This window comes from Zootermopsis nevadensis, unplaced genomic scaffold (assembly GCF_977971745.1).
Source record: "Zootermopsis nevadensis isolate Lab colony 2312 unplaced genomic scaffold, Znev_1.0 Znev_ptg000008l, whole genome shotgun sequence".
Classification (NCBI taxonomy): Eukaryota; Metazoa; Arthropoda; class Insecta; order Blattodea; family Termopsidae; genus Zootermopsis; species Zootermopsis nevadensis.
Window position 1 is genome coordinate 1776661 of NW_028259140.1, and position 22178 is coordinate 1798838.

The 22178-nt window shown below is 40.6% G+C and overlaps 1 protein-coding gene across 3 annotated transcripts in view; it reads right to left on the reverse strand.

Moving 5' to 3' along the window:
* Nucleotides 1-864: 864 nt before the first annotated feature.
* The window catches only part of LOC110837680 (fucose mutarotase), a 220189-nt gene continuing 198875 nt past the window's right edge, over nt 865-22178 (reverse strand). For all 3 annotated transcript variants that reach the window (XM_087344646.1, XM_022080090.2, XM_087344647.1), the window contains exons 2-4: nt 8751-8893; nt 8150-8325; nt 865-989 (exon numbers count right to left, since the gene is read on the reverse strand). In XM_087344646.1, coding sequence (XP_087200772.1) covers nt 935-989; nt 8150-8325; nt 8751-8893 — 374 coding nt within the window. In that variant the 3' untranslated portion in view covers nt 865-934. The remainder of the gene's footprint in view (nt 990-8149; nt 8326-8750; nt 8894-22178) is intronic.

Below are 22178 nucleotides of genomic sequence, written 5' to 3' on the forward strand. Positions count from 1 at the left end.
TACTTGTCCATCTGGTTTCAGTCTGATCCTCTAAACATGGCAAAACCACTTCGTGTTTCTCTGCAATTCAGCCGTAGATTTGTTATTCTATAATACCTACTATCGGTCACGTTAAAAATCACCATAAGTTATAAATATTTCGCATACGTAATCTTATTTTATAGCGTACGTAAAGAAATAGCCAGGTAGTTTACCATTGTGTTATTAGTGTGATGTTCAGCCCTTTGAAGCCGAAGATGGAATAACTTATATTTAAAAATTCCAGTCCGTACCGCGAAGAAAACACTACACTTCACCATTACAAAGATCGACTTGTTAACCTTGTTTAAGGAAATAATACGACTAAAACGCTAATTAACCTTTGGAGCCGAAGCTCGTCTAAATAATATTAAGGACTGAGTCCGTACCGCGAAGAAAACACTACACTTCACCATTACAAAGATGAACTGGTTAACCTTGTTTAAGGAAATAATACGACTAAAACGCTAATTAACCTTTGGATCCGAAGCTCGTCTAAACAATATTAAGGACTGAGTCCGTACCGCGAAGAAAACACTACACTTCACCATTACAAAGATCAACTGGTTAACCTTGTTTAAGGAAATAATACGACTAAAACGCTAATTAACCTTTGGATCAGAAGCTCGTCTAAATAATATTAAGGACTGAGTCCGTACCGCGAAGAAAACACCACACTTCACCATTACAAAGATCGACTTGTTAACGCTGATTACGTAACTAAATCTGTTTACATCGAGAATCTCACGAAACCCACAGAAACCAAAACGCGAATTTATTGTTCAAGCAGGTGGTACGTGGAGTTACCATTAGGCTTTAAAGGGTTGCTTGAAAAAAGGGCATATGTCATGCTTGTAATACACCCATTTTTATTCTAAAATGCTGCTACATTTCAGCCTTGGCTTCGTCCAGTCAATTAATCGACTATGATTCCCATTTTCAGGACAATGTTGGCGTATATTTTCGTTTCTCTGCGTGGCGAAGTCCACATGAAACCAAAAAGAACAGAAAATGCATTCTATTAATAGACAGAAGTGAAAGTTGTAATATTATTTTATAAATGAGTTCTATTTTGATTTCGAATATTTCAATGTTATCTATTAACAAATTAATCTTTAAAATAAAGACGATTTGTGTGTTAAGGTGGCGTTCTGGACAAGATTTGAACCTGGATGTATCGAAAGCGAAGCAGGGGTGCCAACTACCACAACTGCTTCCTGTCATGGCGGATGGTAGAGTTAAGGGTGTTGTGTGGAGGCACGTTTTAAGCAGAAACGCCAGGCAGCTGCACGTAATAACTTTCTGGGTTTAGAAATTTCCTGAAGAATGCCTTGGGCGAACTTGAAAAACTAAGAATTTCCGGTTGAGTTGTGGGAACAATTGTTTAGACTGCAGCGTGCTTGCCTACGTTTGTCTCAGGACTGAAAATTTCGGCTGTTCTAACTTCAGATTTACAGCCTTAGTAAGGGAATGTGATGGATGTTATTACGCTGTTCTGGAATGTGTTTATCAGCTCACGTATTTTGACTTTGGAGGACGACGTAGGTTTAATTCGAAGTTCGCAGACTATGTGAACTTGTTTTATACTCGTGCGTGCACTAGAGGACATCCCAAGTGCACATTTTTAATTTATTAACGTCAAAATACAGGCAAAGACAAAGTTAAGAACGTCTCAAGTGGGAGTGTAAGCTTAGTCTTAAGCTCCTGGGATAAAAAAAATATTAATCATCGTTAAGATTAATCTTTTATTTTCGCACTTCTCCTTTATGACGTAAAATAGCAGCATTTGTTGGGGCTCGAAATCCATATTCAGCGTCCGGTTTGATGTTAAGAATTAATGAACACAGACACTTGAAATGTTTGAAAGGGTTCGTTTCGAGGCATTTTAATAATCGATACCTCTCTAATTTCTCGTTGGGTACAATACGTACGCCACTTTAGTTTCATTTGTTTTTGTTAGCGCGCCGAGCAGACGGCAACACGCACAATTATAATTTAGTGGTCTAGCGGTTAGAACGCTGGCCTTGCAATCCTGGGGTCTCGGGTTCGATTCCCGGCGGTGCCCGAATTTATAACTTGTGTTGGGCAAGGCCGTGGTCTAGGCAACACGGAGTTTTCCTCCGTGGCATCCCAACAATTACTCCATTCACACACAGAAGAAGGCAATGGCAAACCACTTCTGGATCATCTGCCAAGAACGTATATGAACAGGTCCCAGTCCGAGAAAAGGATGGAAGGATCCTGTTCATATGGACCTGTCGTCAGACAGAACACTAAATAATAATAAGATGAGGTGGTCTAGCGGTTAGAACGCTGGCCTTGTAATCCTGGGGTATTGGGTTCAATTCCTGGCGGTGCCCGAATTTATAACTTGTGTTGGGCAAGGCCGTGGTCTAGGCAACACGGAGTTTTCCTCCGTGGCATCCCAACAATTACTCCATTCACACACAGAAGAAGGCAATGGCAAACCACTTCTGGATCATCTGCCAAGAACGTATATGAACAGGTCCCAGTCCGAGAAAAGGATCGAAGGATCCTGTTCATATGGACCTGTCGTCAGACAGAACACTAAATAAAATAAATAAATAATGTATTTTAATAGTTTCTTGTCAAATTTACGACTTAGTAGAACAGAAAATTGAAGAAAAAAAAGTTTAGAGCGAATTCCATAACTACGCAAGACCAACGTGCATGATCTGTCGTCATGGTGAGATGACGCAGAAGACAGAAGTTTGTGAGAATAATTATCGGTTCACCGCAAATTGCGATGTAAGGTGCGGTTATGAAGCTAATTTATGGCAGGAAGTGCTATATTAACCTGATTGACTTGTCATTACAAGAAAAGTATGTTTTGCAAATACAAATTGCGCAATGCACTTTAAATACAGCCTTCTTATTAGTTAGGGAGATTGAACCTGTCATATTACACGATAGATAGAGAGAGAGAGACAGCAGACAACATGGCGTCCAAGCGCATTTCAATTTGTTAAAACACGAGAGATTCGTATCTTGGGAATGTTCATGTCTGTGTGTGCCCATTACAGATCAACAATAATTGTTGGAGTGGCAACAATGTTCAGAACTATTCGAAACACATCTGGCTAACAATCGCCACACAAATTACAATCAGTCAATAGAAGGGGCCAACAGATTACGCGTAACAGCGTCACAAGAAATGTAATTGGCTCTAATGCATTATTAAGATCTATTATCTATCCTTACGTAAGCTGCAATGTGGCTTCGGAGAATTTTCTCTTGAAATAATATAACGCTACGCTTTGAATTGTTTTTCGTTATGCCTAAAAATTTGTACGCACGACACACGAGACTACGCCCAATTAAAAACATGAATAAATTAACTCGTGATAAATTGTAAAGAAACTGTACATGTATATGGGGCGATGGAGGTACAACGCCACAAATAATTAGAAAAGGAATTAGATGGTGTGAGACGATGGGGCATGGAGAAAACTGCATAATGACGAGCTTAAAATTCTGTACTCCTCCCCCAGTATTGTCAGGGTGATTAAGTCGGGAAGAATGAGATGGGCTGGGCATGTAGAGCGCATGGATGGGACAAGAGGTGTGCACCGGGTATTGGTTGGGAAGCCTGAGGGGAAGAGACCGCTGGGGAGACCTAGACGTAGATGGGAGGATAATCTCAGGCGGGATCTATGGGAGATAGGAGTTGAAGAAGACTGGATTTTGTTGGTCCAGGACAGGGTCCGGTGGAGGGCTTTGGTTTATTCGGTGATGAACCTTCGGGTTCCGTAAGCCATCTGGTTGGTTGGGTCCACTATTTCGGAAGCCTGAGGGGAAGAGACCTCTGGGGAGACCTAGACGTAGATGGGAGGATAATCTCAGGCGGGATCTATGGTAGATAGGAGTTGAAGGAGACTGGATTTTGTTGGCCCAGGACAGGGTCCGGTGGAGGGCTTTGGTTTATTCGGTGATGAACCTTCGGGTTCGGTAAGCCATCTAGTTGGTTGGGTCCACTATTTGGGAAACCTGAGGGGAAGAGACCACTGGGGAGACCTAGACGTAGATGGGAGGATAATGTCAGGCGGGATCTATGGGAGATAGGAGTTGAAGGAGACTGGATTTTGTTGGCCCAGGACAGGGTCCGGTGGAGGGCTTTGGTTTATTCGGTGATGAACCTTCGGGTTCGGTAAGCCATCTAGTTGGTTGGGTCCACTATTTGGGAAACCTGAGGGGAAGAGACCACTGGGGAGACCTAGACGTAGATGGGAGGATAATCTCAGGCGGGATCTATGGGAGATGGGAGTTGAAGGAGACTGGATTTTGTTGGCCCAGGACAGGGTCCGGTGGAGGGCTTTGGTTTATTCGGTGATGAACCTTCGGGTTCGGTAAGCCATCTAGTTGGTTGGGTCCACTATTTGGGAAACCTGAGGGGAAGAGACCACTGGGGAGACCTAGACGTAGATGGGAGGATAATGTCAGGCGGGATCTATGGGAGATAGGAGTTGAAGGAGACTGGATTTTGTTGGCCCAGGACAGGGTCCGGTGGAGGGCTTTGGTTTATTCGGTGATGAACCTTCGGGTTCGGTAAGCCATCTAGTTGGTTGGGTCCACTATTTGGGAAACCTGAGGGGAAGAGACCACTGGGGAGACCTAGACGTAGATGGGAGGATAATCTCAGGCGGGATCTATGGGAGATAGGAGTTGAAGGAGACTGGATTTTGTTGGCCCAGGACAGGGTCCGGTGGAGGGCTTTGGTTTATTCGGTGATGAACCTTCGGGTTCCGTAAGCCATCTGGTTGGTTGGGTCCACTATTTCGGAAGCCTGAGGGGAAGAGACCTCTGGGGAGACCTAGACGTAGATGGGAGGATAATCTCAGGCGGGATCTATGGGAGATAGGAGTTGAAGGAGACTGGATTTTGTTGGCCCAGGACAGGGTCCGGTGGAGGGCTTTGGTTTATTCGGTGATGAACCTTCGGGTTCCGTAAGCCATCTGGTTGGTTGGGTCCACTATTTCGGAAGCCTGAGGGGAAGAGACCTCTGGGGAGACCTAGACGTAGATGGGAGGATAATCTCAGGCGGGATCTATGGGAGATAGGAGTTGAAGGAGACTGGATTTTGTTGGCCCAGGACTGGGTCCGGTGGAGGGCTTTGGTTTATTCGGTGATGAACCTTCGGGTTCCGTAAGCCATCTAGTTGGTTGGGTCCACTATTTGGGAAACCTGAGGGGAAGAGACCACTGGGGAGACCTAGACGTAGATGGGAGGATAATCTCAGGCGGGATCTATGGGAGATAGGAGTTGAAGGAGACTGGATTTTGTTGGCCCAGGACAGGGTCCGATGGAGGGCTTTGATTAATTCGGTGATGAACCTTCGGGTTCGGTAAGGCATCTAGTTAGTTAGTTAGTTAGTTAGTTCCGGGTTAAGATGCAACAATAATCATTCCACTAGAGGATGGATAGGTCAGAAAAACATAACAGCACCTGCCGGGAAATGAACCCCGGACAACCAGTCCGCAGCCAGTCTACAGACTTAAGACATCATTGGTAAGAACTGTCAAAATACGTGTACAACTGCACAAGACCTAACTAAAACGATAAGTGTTTATAAATTTCAAACAAAGTTTAGAAGAGATGTTCAACGGGTCTGCAGTACTGTCAGGCACCACGACCCAACTCCCCCCCCCCTCGCAGCGGTTTACCCCCCTCTCCCAACCGCTAATAGTTGGTTGCATCACGTGATAATTTGCATCGCAAAATAAAAAGAGTATATTTAAGAAGCCCATCTGTAAGACTAGTGCATGCACGCCCTGCCAATTGGGTTTTCCCCAGAGGCTCCTGGACGACCAATAAGATTCGTATTTACAACCCCTCCCTGTTGGTGTTCTGGTGGGCGTGGCCTCTTATATATATATATATATATATATATATATATATATATATGCTGCTATTGTCGCAAATAATGAGGACAGAAAATGGCTGACGTAAGTTCATCGCCAACAATGAGCACTGTCATGAACAGAAATTAAAGCAGACCCCCCCCCCCCCCCCAGGCCTTCCTGAACTCAACGTAACAGAAAATATGACTGATTTCCCAGTTACCATTTCTGCCTTCATTTAAATTTGCGTCCAAAAATTTCTTGCAAATTAACCACTTACAAGCCCTAATCCTTTCAACAATAAGTTTCGCTCCATTTGCTACTCATGGGCTGTGCACGTTTTTCATTGTTAGCAGCAATAATCTGTTGATCTTTGTAATGGTTAAGTGAAGTGTTTTCTTCGCGGTACGGGACGAATACCTAAATATTATTTATATGAGCTTCGGCTTCAAAAGTACGTGGCCACGCCACAAAGCTTTGAAATTACTTCAAAAAAACTTCGATGAAAATCCACATCGACTTACACGCTCTGATGATTGAACATTGCATTAACACAATTAATAATTGAAGAAAATGACTCGGTTAAGATGTAAAAAAAACAACAAAATAGCAACTCATTTAGCGGAAGTAAAACACGAAAACCGGAAATGAGGACTGCCAACCCTTGAATTCCTAAATTCCCCAAATTTCGTTCTACGGAACTATGTAATGGGAGTCACGTGCATAGCTACCAACTGAAGCATTGGGTTACATTTTGGATAAACGATTTGGGTTTGGTAATTAACGTAAACGTTTTTAAATAGCATTAATAGCAGCGGCTCATTTTTGTTTTTCCTTATTTTTAATACAATTTATTTATAATTTATTAACTTTATTTAAAATTTATTGTTGACATGAGAATGTAATTCAGATATAATGCAGGTCTAACAATCCCGAAAGCGAGCAAAGTCAGAGCCTTGTTTTGTTACAATAACACGGATGAAATGAACTGTTATGAAATTCTTCTGAATTGTCGATCAGAATCGCGCATATGGAATTAAAATGTGGCGGCTTTACCGCAGAAGCAAAGGATTCGATTGGTACTGAGATGGTACGTACAAAACAGCTGATTTCCTCTAATAATTAGGAGTGTCAGACATTTCCTTCGTCATCTCATATCGAAATCGCTTGGTTCTGAATTGAAGTGTAAAAAGTATTTAGAGAGTTCATTCTCGTCTTGATATTATCGTTAATTGGTGGGTGGTCCATTTTCAGGAAGAGAAACTGTACAGAAAATAATAATGACAATATCGGTCTACAAATGAGTCACGAAAAGCCGGGACTCAAAACTGAAAAGAGATCTGGCGGCTAAGCGGGTAATTATAAGGGAGCAACTGACCTCGTCAGAACTGATAATTGGAAGAAAGCGACAAGATCACTTCAATTACCGAAACTGATAATCACAATTATTAATACAATCACAGCGACTTGTAGGACTGGAGCAAGATTTACGCTGTGCTACTTGTTACGTTATAAGGCGCATTGGGTCACAATTCCAAACGCAATTTCTTTGTTTGTCCAGTGTCACAGCGCGTCAGACGATTTGGTTCGCCTTAATGTGCGCTCAAAACGTAATGAATAATCATTAATCCCATGAACCCGAAGTTCGTCTCGATAAAATATTTAAGAATTCAGTTCGTACCGCAAAGAAAATACTTCACTTCACCATCAGAAAGATCAACTGGTTAACCCTTTGAAGCACGAAGATCGTCTAAATAATATTTAAGAATTCAGTCCGTACCGCGAAGAAAACACTTCACTTCACCATTACAAAGATTAACTGGTTAACGCTGTTTAAGGAAATAATATAATTTATTCTGATAATTAATTAACCATTTAGAGCAGAGACTCGTTCAAATAATATTTAAGAATCCAGTCCGTACCGCGAAGAAAACACTTCACTTCACCATTACAAAGATCAACTGGTTAACGCTGTTTAAGGACATAATCGCTGTTTGCACTGAGAATTAGACGAAATCTATAAATCGAAAATTCAGAGGACAAATTATTAAATTTTTGCAGAATACATTTCGGCTACTCGCCATCTTGAAAATTGCATTTACCACCCAGAGACAAATGTCTGTACCAGGGTTAGTGTTTAGTGTACCGAAAAGAATATTATTATTTTTTTTTTTTTGGGGGGGGGGTCAAATCAGCAAGTGGATTGTGGTCGCTGACTCACAATTCACAGGCAAATTAAGGCGCATCTCATCGAAATTCCAGAAATTACTTACCCAGTATTGACAACAGCATAAGCGTTCTTGGCTCTTTCGTAGAATGAAAATCGCTCCAGTGACTTCATCGGTACCTCACGCCCTTCAGATCTGTTTATTATCTCCTGGTAAGTCCCCCAGATTGGGGTCTTCACCCCTCGTTTAACATCGGCGTCAGTCACCGCCATCAGAGTCACCTGTTGGAAAAACAACATGTCAATTTTTGTCTTCCGGGTTGTAACTCCGTGTGATGTTATACCTCTGATTTCTAACCAACAAACGAGCTTCTACACAAGCTACTTAAATTCACAGCATTTTATGGATCCCAAAAGTTCATTACCGTGTTGACAAAAGCCCGCCTCTGGTCCCTCACCTGAGCCAGATAAAGGCGGTTCACAGCCTAATGCTCTACTTATTTTAATACTCACTTTAATATTATCCTCCCATCTGCATCTAGGTATATGAAGTGGTATTTTTCCTCAACGTTCATTCTTACCATATCCAATGTCGTCTGAATTTACAATGGTAGTTTTTATGGACAGGTCCTTTATTTATTTTGGATATGTTACTGTTAAGAAATGTGGTGACGTTCTTATAATAAACACGTGGTGTCTGATATTACCGGCGAGTCGCCGTACTTGTCCAGCGGCATGAGCTGTAGAATGGCTGTCAGCAGGGTTGGGATGTCGTGACCATCGCAGTGGATGACCCGAGTACCAGCGGCTTTGGCCACGGACGCTGACGGGAAGTTGGCGTCTCCCAGCACTGGACACACACACAGAAAATATCAAAATAGCAAGACATTATATATTTTTTTATTTTTAAACACCAAAATAATTGGTCACATTAATGAATGAACATGACAATAAAGTTCTGAGAATATTTGGACATACGAAAGACGAGATCCACAGTTCGCAGTCTTCGTGTTCAAAGGTTGTTGGGAGGATAATATTAAAGTGAATCTTAAAGAAAAAGGATACAGTTTGTAGTGGGGAGATTTTACACACGCACCAAAGTTACTGCCGGCCATGTTCAACGGATCAAACTGTATTATCACAGATATTTCATTAGACTTTTTCTCCTCTCAGGTACAAAACCCAAAATTTCAGAGTTACGTCATATTAATGACAACTAACAAAGGCATTCTCTACCAGGAAAATATTAATTTCATACATTACCTTTCTTTGAAAACCAATAGTCTCGCAATCGATTAACGAATACCCACTTTTATGTAATGTGAAGGTTCATTACCGTGTTCGCAAAAGCCCACCACTAGGCTCCTTCCGGAGCCAGATTAATCCAGCTCGCATCCTATTTCCATGAGATCCATTTTAATATTATCTTCTATCTTACTCTAAAGTAATCTTTAACTTCAGATATTTCCTATATAAATTCTTATTTCTTTATGGATTGTGGAAGAGGCTGTGGTTATTGATTTAATATAAATTAACACACTCATTCTTCACGATACCTGTTACAACCAGCGATTATATATAACACGAAATCACTATTCGTCGCTACTAGACCACACGTAAAACCGTCTCGGTTGCTGTGTTTCCATGACAACAAAATGTCTCCGACTGTAGGACGTCAATTTCATGAAGACGTTTCAAACGACGCACCGAGTAAAAACCAAAATCTACTGAGAACCAACAAGAAAGTATAAATGTGGAGACGAAGAAGAAGAATAAGAATAACAAGCAGAAATTAAAAAAAAATAAACGTATTTTTTTACTGTGTTCTGGTCCCAATTCCGAAGAAAATCGTCTGGAAATTCCGACGGCCACCTAGCGCACTCTGGCTGTAGAGGGCAGGATGGGCTCATCGGACTCTTTACTTACAAAGATTGGCGGCAATGACCGCTGAAGACTGGACGCTCCTAGTTCGATGCCGTGTGGGGACAGTCTTAACATCTTACCGTTGCCCTATTCCATCTGAGTTAATGAAGCGGCTATGAAGACGTTGCGCGGTGCAGTCTGGTAGAAATTGATCAATGTTTCGGAAGCATTTACTGTTTCCATCATCAGGGTAATAACCACCTCGCAAACGTCGTTCATTTTCAACTACAAGATTTATCAGAAATAACTTATTTTAGACGCCGAATTCTAACTAATCTTCCTACTTCGAGATCATGATTAAAACACGTTCGATATTTGGTACCCCAAATTAAAGTCTGCTCTTTTAAAACACGAAACATTCTGCTCTAACCCGGCCCAGATCAAGCTTAGTCTGATACATATGTGGACGTCCCATAAGCCACTGTTGCTTTTTTTCTCGTGTCACTGTATCACATAGCCAAACGTAAGTTATCACTAAAACAGACTGTACCTTGAAAAACTGTGGTGTGGTCCAGTTCTACCTTTCGTGCCGAAATCTGTGTCATTAATATCACAATTAGGCCTACTTGTCTCTGCCACTGTCACAAAAATAGTGTTCGTAATACGTCGTGATTTTCTTCGTAACAAACGCAACTGCATGTAACAGGTATATTTTTAAGTAAGATTTGTGGTTTTAACCCCGACGAGGTCTCATCGCCCTGATGATGGATGCAGAAAGGCCCTCTGAAACGTCTGTAAACTTCTATCAGATTACACTGGGAGTCAACCCAGAGGACGGCAATCTCAAACTTATTGACCCACGCCTATACGATGACAGTAGTACTTCTGGACATATCGGAACAATCACTCCTACATCTAAGACCGATATGTACATCTGATAAAATTTAAGAAAAGACAACACCTCGCCCAAAATTGAAAAACAAATGGCATGAAACATCACCAAATGGAATCATATCTGAGTTTTAAGTTCGTAAATATTTTACACCTGATGATGGTTTTATAAAAACTGAAACATGTTGTGTAAAAGATGTTCCAAAATGTAAATCGATCAATCGATATGGAACATCAATGATCTTTTATTATCTTAATTATAAGAAATTTTAAAATATTGTGATAAGACGGATTAAAATAAATAATTGTCAAACTTATTTAATACTTACTTTAACCTCACAGAGTAGCCCAAAATGTACCTACCAAGTTTAATGTCAAATTTCTCGGCAAACAGATGATTATAATTTGAAGAAACTTTGCAGATACACTGCAGTACTCACGCCATTTGTTCATCAACTGTTTTCGTTCGGGTGTCATGGCAACCAGAGACTTTGGAGAAGATCAAGTCATCTACTTGGCGTAAAATCGTCGCTATTTCAAAAGAGGTGTCAAGCTTTGGGATAAGAATCCGAAACACCGTCGAAGGTGGGGGAAAACATGTCAAACACACACAGGCGCTGATCTGGAAGGTATTTGACCGATATTCTCATGTCCAGTCGTTCAGGTAAAATAAATATTAAATCTGGTACGTACATTTCGAGATATCTGTACCTTACGTAGAAAACTTGTGACAGAAATTAATACTACAGTCGTAACAAAATTTTAACTGAAGGAAAGAAACAGCAGAATAATAATAAAAAACAAAACAAATAAATTTGTGGCACGGGAGGGCAATGGGTCCACAGAGTAATAAATAAAAAAATCTATTGGTCCTTCTCCTTTCGTACGTAGCCATTAACGACACAAGTTATAGTCGGCTCCAGGAATTTGTAATCTTGAAGCTGAAACATAAAACGATATTCTAACGCCAAGTTTAAAGTTCGCGCTAGGCCACAGTCAGTTCCTGAGTAGCATAAAGTGACTTAGGCTTCGAACGTGTGAATAAATTCTGCGACAGAACTCTTTCTCGGAATCTAATTTCATCAAGAAACTGTCATGTTCTACAAGAACATCTTCATGACTTTACCGTGCTTCATCAACACGTCATCCTCACATTCGTAAATGTGCAAGTAGTGGAAAAGCCACAATATTTTATAAGCCGAAGAGTAGTGTCGGAGAATTCCTGGTTAGTTTATGCGGAGGTTTTTTAGTCCTGGAGAATTCCTGGAGAAGTGCTGGAGAAGTACTGGTTAGTTTATGCGGAGGATTTTTAGTCATGGAAGAGTCCTGGAGAAGTGCTGGAGAAGTCCTGGTTAGTTTATGCGGAAGTTTTTTAGTCCTGGAGAATTCCTGGAGAAGTGCTGGAGAAGTACTGGTTAGTTTATGCGGAGGATTTTTAGTCATGGAGGAGTCCTGGAGAAGTGCTGGAGAAGTCCTGGTTAGTTTATGCGGAAGTTTTTTAGTCCTGGAGAATTCCTGGAGAAGTGCTGGAGAAGTACTGGTTAGTTTATGCGGAGGATTTTTAGTCATGGAGGAGTCCTGGAGAAGTGCTGGAGAAGTCCTGGTTAGTTTATGCGGAAGTTTTTTAGTCCTGGAGGAGTCCTGGAGAAGTGCTGGAGAAGTCCTGGTTAGTTTATGCGGAAGTTTTTTAGTCCTGGAAAATTCCTGGAGAAGTGCTGGAGAAGTACTGGTTAGTTTATGCGGAGGTGTTTTAGTCCTGGAGGAGTCCTGGAGAAGTCCTAGTTAGTTTATGCGGAGGTTTTTCAGTCCTGGAGGAGTCCTGGAGAAGTGCTGGAGAAGTCCTGGTTAGTTTATGCGGAGGTTTTTCAGTCCTGGAGGAGTCCTGGAGAATTCCTGGTTAGTTTATGCGGAAGTTTTTTCGTCCTGGAGGAGTCCTGGAGAATTCCTGGAGAAGTGCTGGAGAAGTCCTGGAAAGGTTCTGTGGAAGTCCTCAGCCGGTGGTGTGTTTGATTCTACGATTGTCGGTTGGGTTTGTCTCCTGAGCGCCACGTGGTCTTCTGTTAGAGGGTCTAGGTTTCTTTATCCAGGAGTAAAGAGGAGGGGTAAACCATATGTGGAGTCATACCTCCACTCTTCCTCGCGTCTTCGTGGCATGATACTTAATCACCTGCATCAAGCCATCAACTTTCCAATTTGGAACCCTGGATCTTAATCTCACAAAGTAATTCCCGTACAATTTGGAAGTAATTCCGCGGCTTCTGGAATAAAGCGATCAATCAGGGAACGGATTTGCGTGTTTGTCTCTTCTCAGAAAGGAAATACAATATTTCAACTTCTGCCCTGCCAAGAACTTCCTATGTGTCGCCGTACAATGAGATGAGTGTTCACCGCGAAGATTCGAGGAGGCGTGTCGCCGTGTTCCAGCCGTCGTAATTACAGTTTTCCTTCCGCCGACATGACTCACGATTACACACACGTAGCTGCTCTCCCCCCAAGGACCCTAAGGTTCAGTATGGCGCCTATAAAAAGTCTGGAACCGCATTCACATAGACGGAGCAGGAAAGACGTTCCCGCTCATATTTTTTTTTTTTGTATTTCGTTGAACATTTAGTAAAAATGAATACATTTGAAATCCACACAAAAAGTTTGTTTTTTACAAACCAGGTTGTTAATTTTTTTTTATATTTCGAAGCCTGTGACGTACACCACAACACGAAACAGAAACCAGTGAACAGTTTATAGGCCTACAATTATGGCTGAACGACAAATTCCCTGTTAAGAAAACCGAGAATTCATCGCCGACACCACAAAAGCCCGCTAGTACAACTTATCTTCAGATAACTGAACTAGCTTCTATTTTTCTTGAAACTTCTCGAAAAATCATTTGTTCTAACTCCTCAGCTAACTTCGCATCTCTCCTACTGTATCTCCTTATGGCATTATTCCTCTGATTTGTATGCATTTCTTGTTTCACGCATGATCCGTGTCCAGCTAAACTCACAGACAGCATGTCATATACGTACGCCAAATTAAAACTTGCTAACGGTAGCTATGGTAACGTGAAGTCTTCAGTTTGACTTTAAACAAGAACAGGGGTGTACACGATACACATATTCTATTCATCAGCATTATCAAAAAGAAAAACGAGAAACGATGGTCCTCTGTTCGGCGTTTGTCTGCATATGGGGGAGACGAAGACGCTTACAAGCGTCCTTGTGTGTAACAGAACAGCAGTCAATAAGACTGAAAACATGTCATTTACATGACAATAATTACAGTCATTTCCACCTCATTCTCAAACTTCTTCCCTCTTACTCAAATTTACGTGAAAAGAGTTCATACACCGTCAGTGTTTCAGAGGCCAAAATGTTTCTGGATAGAATAAAGATTCATAATATCTGACGTTCACCCTCCAACTATGGCTCCCTGTCACGGCCACACAGCACTGTAAATCTGTAGTCTCAGGAACGTATTTCCATCGCCGCCTTAGGTAACATTTGCAGCTAATTCTGGTCTTGGGATAATATTTTTTTTTTTAAGACTAGCAAATGTAACCGGAAGCATGTCTTGTGAAACATCCAATCCAGTGGCGCCCCTGTAATCCGTATGTGTGTGGTTGTCGATCACACACGCTGAGCGGGAAAACCTCCTAACCGCTGTAATGGTTCTCCTAGAATTTCCCAGTTCTCGTGTTGTCAGCCACCACGAAGGTGAGAACCCAAGTATCGAACTCGCACAACCACATCAAAAACGTCCCATGTCCAAGACACGAATACCTTGACCATTCGGACGGAAAGTCCGTATTAATTTCAAATACCGTTAATATACAGAACTCTCCGGTTAGGTTACACAAATGCCACGTCACACTAGAACCAATCACACACGACAGTCCGTCTTGAGAAGCTAACCATCGTTCATTTCATCAATAAATCCGAGCTCTTTAGAAAGCCCGAAAATTCATTAACGTGACCATAAGACCCTGCCAGTGAACTCTATCCCGGACTTGTTTAATCCAGCCCAAAATCTCAATCCAATTTCGTTAAGATCCAAGGTCGAATGTCCACTGTCTCGAGATGCATATCCAAATTTTTTTATTTTAGTCTCCCGTAAAATGTGCATTTCCATAAAATCGTAGTGTCTTATTATTTTATATTATTTTTTTATTGTTCTGTCTGACGACAGGTCCATATGAACAGGATCCTTCCATCCTTTTCTCGGACTGGGACCTGTTCATATACGTTCTTGGCAGATGATCCAGAAGTGGTTTGCCATTGCCTTCTTCTGTGTGTGAATGGAGTAATTGTTGGGAAGCCCCCGGAGGAAAACTCCGTGTTGCCTAGACCACTGCCTTGCCCAACACAAGTTTTACAAAATAGTTTTGTTAGTCGTACAGGCGTTGATGTTTGCACCGAAGCAAGTTAGTAGTAATCTGCTCTGAAGATGGAGTCAGTTTTTTTATCCGAAACACTGACATCTACAACGCTGTGATAAGCACAAAGCTCAACCTATCATCAATGTCAATAATCATAACTGTCCGTAGATGGTCCATACTTTACTCACCCCTGCTCTAGATTATTTCAAGCCTTTCAACTGTACTAGGATCTGTCTTTATCGGCGAGAACTGTACCTTCTACCTACCACAGCAAAGACTCGACTAGATATGTCATCTAATAATTATCCTGGAATTTTTCCTCGCATTAATCAGCAGCGCATTCTGAAACAGGACAAGCGAGGGCATGTAGTTATAGAGTGTTCGCTCCTCCTTGCAGTTAATTACACTTTTTACTATCCGCACAAACAATGAAGCACTGTGTGTTCTCTTCTAACCGCAGCGGGCAATATTTGTAGACAGAACTGCATCTACATTCAAGACTATCTAGAATTATTATTTTAAAGTGCTTTGAACTAGCATCAATTGTTTTTATACACGTCTAAACATCTAAATCTACAGTGGCTAGTCCATACGATACTACACTGTGTGCAAAGACTCGTCATGATTCTGATTTTTAATAAATCTTAAAAATGTAGAAACCTTCAAAGAGAATTTACATCCAAATAAAACTCCCATTTTACAGGATCTTTCTATTTGCGTTGTCCTTGAAATACGCAGCTTAATAAGAATCCTGAAAAAAAACAACTAAAAACAGTTCATATCTACACGTGACGTAAATATTGTTCCACCACATTTTCTTTATTATCCTACGAGTACTATACTAGGGTATTGTGACACGTAGAATATCGACTAAACACTACCTGAAAATAATCTTCATTCGATTGATTTTCGACATAAACAAAAGAGATTACAAATGGTAGAAATGAATCATTTTTCGATTTCATAACGTGAATATAACACTTATATAAAGTGCAGGGTTGTTAGACCGTGGTACTGATACAAATCCAGTGACGTCAGCACTGTAATACATTAAAACAGCGGCCTCCTTGCCAAGTAGATCCGTGTTGTGCCCTCGATCACGACATCTGCATTTTTCCCCAGTTTGTTTGTTTGTTTATACTTGCAATTAACTATCAAATCAACGCGAATTACAGGAACTCTTTATTTTGTAAGATTCTCAGTTCAAACAGCGATAATTTCTACTTGCTCAATTTTATCAGTCTAATCACAATAAAATATTATTATTAAATATTAAAATATTATTACAATTAACATTTAAATATTTAAAATATATTAAAATGATGCTCTCTATCGAAATGTTCGAAATGTTCGATAGAGATCATGTTTTTAATATATTTTAAATATTTAAATGTTAATTGTAATAATATTTTAATATTTAATAATAATATTTTATTGTGATTAGACTGATAAAATTGAGCAAGTATATATTCAACACAATATGACTCAACATTATCATCTCAGCGATAATTTCCTTAAACAGCGTTAACCACTTGATATTTGTAATGGTTAAGTGTTGTGCTTTCTTCGCGGTACGGACTGAATTCTTAAATATTATTTACACGAGCCACGGCTTTCAAAATGTTAATCAGTTCAGTACATCTGGCAGCCTCGTGCGTTTCCAAGACGACGTAGCCTTCTGCTTCGACAAGAACAAAGCAAGTTTCTCATGTCACAAGCAACGTGTGTGGTGGTGAAGATACAACATTTTTCTTGTATCGAAGCCAAACAGCAAGAAGCAAATTGTTTGCATTCTCGACATTGCCGTCCGCCTGACAAATGCCGATATATGAAGTTTAAGCTTGCCTTTTTATAAGCTTGCCGTATTAAAATATGTTTCCCGTCATAAGTCACTTGCGTTCAATCCACTTGCAAACTAATTACTGTGGAAATATGATATGACTGTGGTGATAATGATGACAGGTGTGCAGGTAATGATCTGACGATCTACCGCTAGGAACTAACAACTGTTCAAAGTAGTAAGTATGAAAACTGACATGTGTACTTTTAAATGTGTCCATATCAATTTATCTGGTCCTTAATTTGACACTTGATCAGAGTTGCCAACATAGAAACGAGATGATACCCTTCCTTTCCACACAGTCCCAAGGAGCAAATTCCTCGTTAACAAGTTTAAAATCGCTGTTCTACTCAACAAATTACCTGCGGTCTGTGAGCCCGATGAGCTCGAGTGAATATTTTCGGGGTAATTTTAATTTATTCTGGTATCTTCCGTTTAGATTTTCCAAATAAAATGACAGGGGACCTTCATTAAGAGGTTGATATTTATTTCCCTAGTAATGGTAATACCTGCTAATACACACCATGAAGTTTCGTCGCCATCAACACAAAAGCCAGCTATCTTAATGTACTCTGAAACAGTTCAATACAGTTGAAATCCTACTCCTTCAAGCTTCTCCATTCTATGTAGTGCCTCTTATCATTTCGTATGATTCTCACTGTAAACAGCGATTAATTCCTTAAACAGCGTTAACCATTTGATCTCTGTAATGGTGAAGTGTAGTGTTTTCTTCGCGGTACGGACTGAATTCTTAAATGTTATTTAGACGAGCTTCGGCTTTACAGAGATAATTCGACCGTCAGCGACACCAAATTAAGAGGAGCTTAAATACGCAGAGCTTCGACCCACTTCTGATGCTGGAATAAACCAGTACGGTTAAACCCAGGCATCTTATTCATGAGATACGAGGAACTGGAATCCTTCAAATTACATTCGTAGCCTACCACGTAAAAGTGTAACGATTTTTTTGTGGATTTTTGCCAGTCTGGGTCAAACCGTAACGGAGTTACGTTCATTAACAAATTCCTTATGTGAAATTACTTCGAAGTGGCTCACATAGACTGAGAACAGAAAACACAACAAAATAAAATAAAATAAAAGTAGACAAAAGTCTGGAGGTTCTGAGTAGCATAAGAAGGTTTTAAAACCCATTTCTGTGCAAATTAATGTACCAGTCTTCCTCCGTTTTACAAGAATACGTTGCCATAATTCCAGAACGCTTATAAAGCTGTTGAATAAGCATCTAATATCGATTTATCAGAATTCGGGCATCGTAAGCTTATAATTTACATAAAATTATAGACACATCATAATAGTCATATAATATTTCCGTCTGAACGTGGAAGAGATACTTGTACATTCTTTTTTTATTATTATTAATATTATTTATTTGACTGCAAATGGGTTTTTACCCGGTGGCAGTGGCTGATTCCAAGTTTCGAGCTGACGGTAACACATCTGTATGAAACCAACAAAGTCACAAGGAAAGTTCAGGACTCGTCTACCATTGTCCTTCAAATTTCGACTAAGATCCACCAAACCTGTAAATAAATTAGTCTATTTTTTGTGCGCCGAAAATTCAGTAGGGTTAACTTCAAATGGGATTCAGCGACTACTAGCTTCTCTACAAGGACCCAGCTCCACTGATTCAATTAGTCCGCGCAATACCTAAGTTATCACATCGATACGGAATGAAATCGTCGACCCCTTTAAAGTATGCAACTCAAACGTCACAAGTACTTTGCGGCCTTGCCTCGGCAGGCGCTGTAGGGACGTCGCTGGGGTTCTCAGTTGAAAATGACCGTCTTCCGGGATGTTTCGCGGTGCGGTCTCGTAAGACGGCTATTATGCGGGACAGTATAACATAAAATATTCGAAGAAACTGAACTATTCGCTTGGTTATTCTGCCCCTTTTCAGTGCTTGCCTGTGTTTCCAGTTGTTAACCGCTTAAATTCATTTATCGCATTATTTAATTCCAAATCATAAACATTTCCGTACAAAAATGGAGAAACATTCGCTATGGGCTCTCACGTCTCTATAATCACATCCAGTACCTCTCTAGCATTTCTTGTTTCTATAGTGCGTTCTCAGGTTGAACAGACGTAATGAAGTTAAAATGAATAATCAGTACACGTAGGGAAACCCAGTCTTACGTTAGTGTTACTCATCATTTGAAATGTCCCAGTCATAAACTCAAGTGCATTTATAGCTTCATAAATTAAAAAAATAATACGATCAACTGTTTCTACGTCATCGCATTACATCCGCGTCTGAAACTTCACAATTCGTCGAAACAAAAATTCTGACATCAATATCACGGAATAAAATTACGTTCGAAGGGGACAACCCGCATTCTACTGAAAGGTTTTTTTCTTTCAAGATCTGCGGTTGGCTACTTCCCGCCAAACACGGTCCTGACGTAACTCGCTTTAACCCAAAGGCCTCGGTCTGCAGCATCCAATTAATAATCTACAAGTCGTCCTGGACCAGTCTGACATCTGGTATCAACTACAGTAACTACAACAATGATCCTCCTACCTAGTAAACAGCGCTATCTGTGGAACTTACATTCACTATAATGTTCCAGTATCAAAACAGCATTTAAAACCCAGTGGTAACTATGTATACCACCTGCCTTAACATTCAATAAAATTCTCGCCCACAGTTTGTTCACGACTTTCGTGTTTATCTCAGAACGGAGGTTGGAAATGACTGGTTTCTGGGTTGTGGCGTCGTGTAGTCTGGTAGAAGTTTACCATCGTTTCAGTGGTCCCTGCTGCCTCGATCATCAGGGCAATAAAGACAACGAACCACATAAGAACCTAAAATTTTCCCCACCATCTGAAGACCCATAATGAGCAATAATTTCTTATGAAAACCTATGTTGTGTGTGATCACTCTACAAATGAAAAACGAGCAGTCACCATTCCATCCAGACAGATCCCCCCCGCCCCCGTTCCACTATTCATCTCAATGTTGCGTCGAGGCGAGGTTAAGAATGAATGGAGCCATACCTCCAAATTCCCTATACGTCTACGCAGTGTGGGGCTTTGCAAAGCACGGCTTCTGTGCTGATAAACATATCTCAGGTCATGAAACGACGCTCCGCAGCCACAGAAGTTATTTACCGTGGGCGTAATTGAGTATACTTGAAATATAAACTTCTGGCTTTATTTTCCCACGTTTCGTCGGTTAAAAAATCTAACGTCACGTAGCGCGAAGAATCCGTGGTAGAAGAAGCGACAATGAGAGCACAAACTTGTTCAATTACGAAGTTATATTTCGCCCTTCTGCCATTCACCTTACCCGACGCGTGTGTCGAAAAAGTTCTTCTTACATTATGAAGGGCCTTGAACTGTCAAGCGCATTTTTCGTCAGTTCCGATAAACGGTAGTCAACACTGATTTGGTCCAGGGCGCTTTCAACGCATCAGCAGACAGAATAAGTTTTTAATTGCACGAATTTTGAGAACCACAGATAAAACTTTTCACTGATTATTAGTAATATCGACAACGCCATCATAACCCTCATGTCAGGGTCAACTCGGCTTCTTATAAAGGACATTGCTCTGTGGAGGTAGTTAGTTATTAGACGGATTTGACGTGGGATAACCAACTCGTGGAACATGAACAAAAAGGCGATTTTCCTGATAAAATTTAATCTCAATATTTCCTCATAATGACGCATATGTGATGCGTGTGGTTCGCTAGGATTTACAGTTTTCACGGCAGTGAGTCTTGTAGAAGCTTTCCGACGTTTCAGATGTCCTTGCTGCCTCCATCATCACGACGAGGGCACTAATCGCCCTGATGATGGAGGCAGCAAGTATGCTGGTAAACTTCTATCAGTCTATATGGCGCTATAACCCGAAAGAAAGCCACAATCGATTTTATTGTAATTAACAACTGATATTGATAAAAGGCACGGTAATACGTCTGAGCGTAAGTCACTTATGCATTATTCCATTACATTTTTTCAATCTCTGCCGGTTTTTATGCTCACATATAAGTGGGAAATTAAGTTTTGTCAAGTTTAAATGCTGTCCTACCACGGATTTGGGAAGTACAGGCCGTTCTAAACGTCCAGTTAACAACAGCTTCGTCACGCGGTCACTAATCTTGACAGGCAATTAATCATTAGTTTAAGCAGATTATCTCATGAAGACGGTAAGTCAGCTGTTGGATATCAGCAACCGAGCCCTTAGTTCAGAAAACAGAATAATTCAACCAGTTAGTGACATTAATCCTAAGACTTTGATTTCTGCTTCTCTCTTGCTGTTTCGTTGTTACAACTGGCTTCACGTGGCGTTCTAATAACGTGATAAGTTTCTCACAGAATTAATTTTAGAATGTTGAAATGATTAAAAATAATAACAAAAAATAAATGTGGATATATTAGCTTCATAAAACATCCGCGACACAATAGGAATCGGTGATGCGCTCCAGAGACTACGGCAACCAATCCAAAACGAGAGCTCATTCCCCCTCCCCCCAGCGACTTGAACCTCATTTACATGACTCTGCAGCTAGTTCCAGTCTCCCAGGACACAGCCGGTCTACCTACAATCAGCCGCCATCTTGAGGCAGGAATATCTGACATGATTTGCACGTAAATTGTGTACTCGGACACACTCACTAGCTTTCACTTTAAAAGAACCTCAAAATGACAAAATGGATAACCTTAAGTCGCAACGGCATCGTAGTTTTAATTTCAGTTGAAATTTATAACAGTAAATAATTTACGCTAAAATAATTTCGGCGAAATATCTCTGTTTAGGTATGACGTGATGAAGTCTAAGCCCCGGTAAAATGACGTGCAAGATTAGTGGTGCCGATTTTAAGTGAACATTTTACATGTTCCAGAAAATGTGTTCATAAATCCAGAATAAGATCAACATTTAATTCGATATTTTTTTTATTAATTTCACACGTGGTTTATTTAAGTACGTTATCAATACTACAGACTGTTTTGTGTCAAGTGACAATGATTAATGAATTGGAAAAGGATATGGAAGGAGCCGGTCGTGACCAAATTTAAGGTAGGCTCAATACTTGCGTGGATGAACTGAGGAGAATCACGTAAATATTCTCAGCAAAAAACCCGTTGGTATTCTGGCCGAGATTTTGGCGGGCACTTACAAAATATGAAATAGTTATAAATCGATTGTA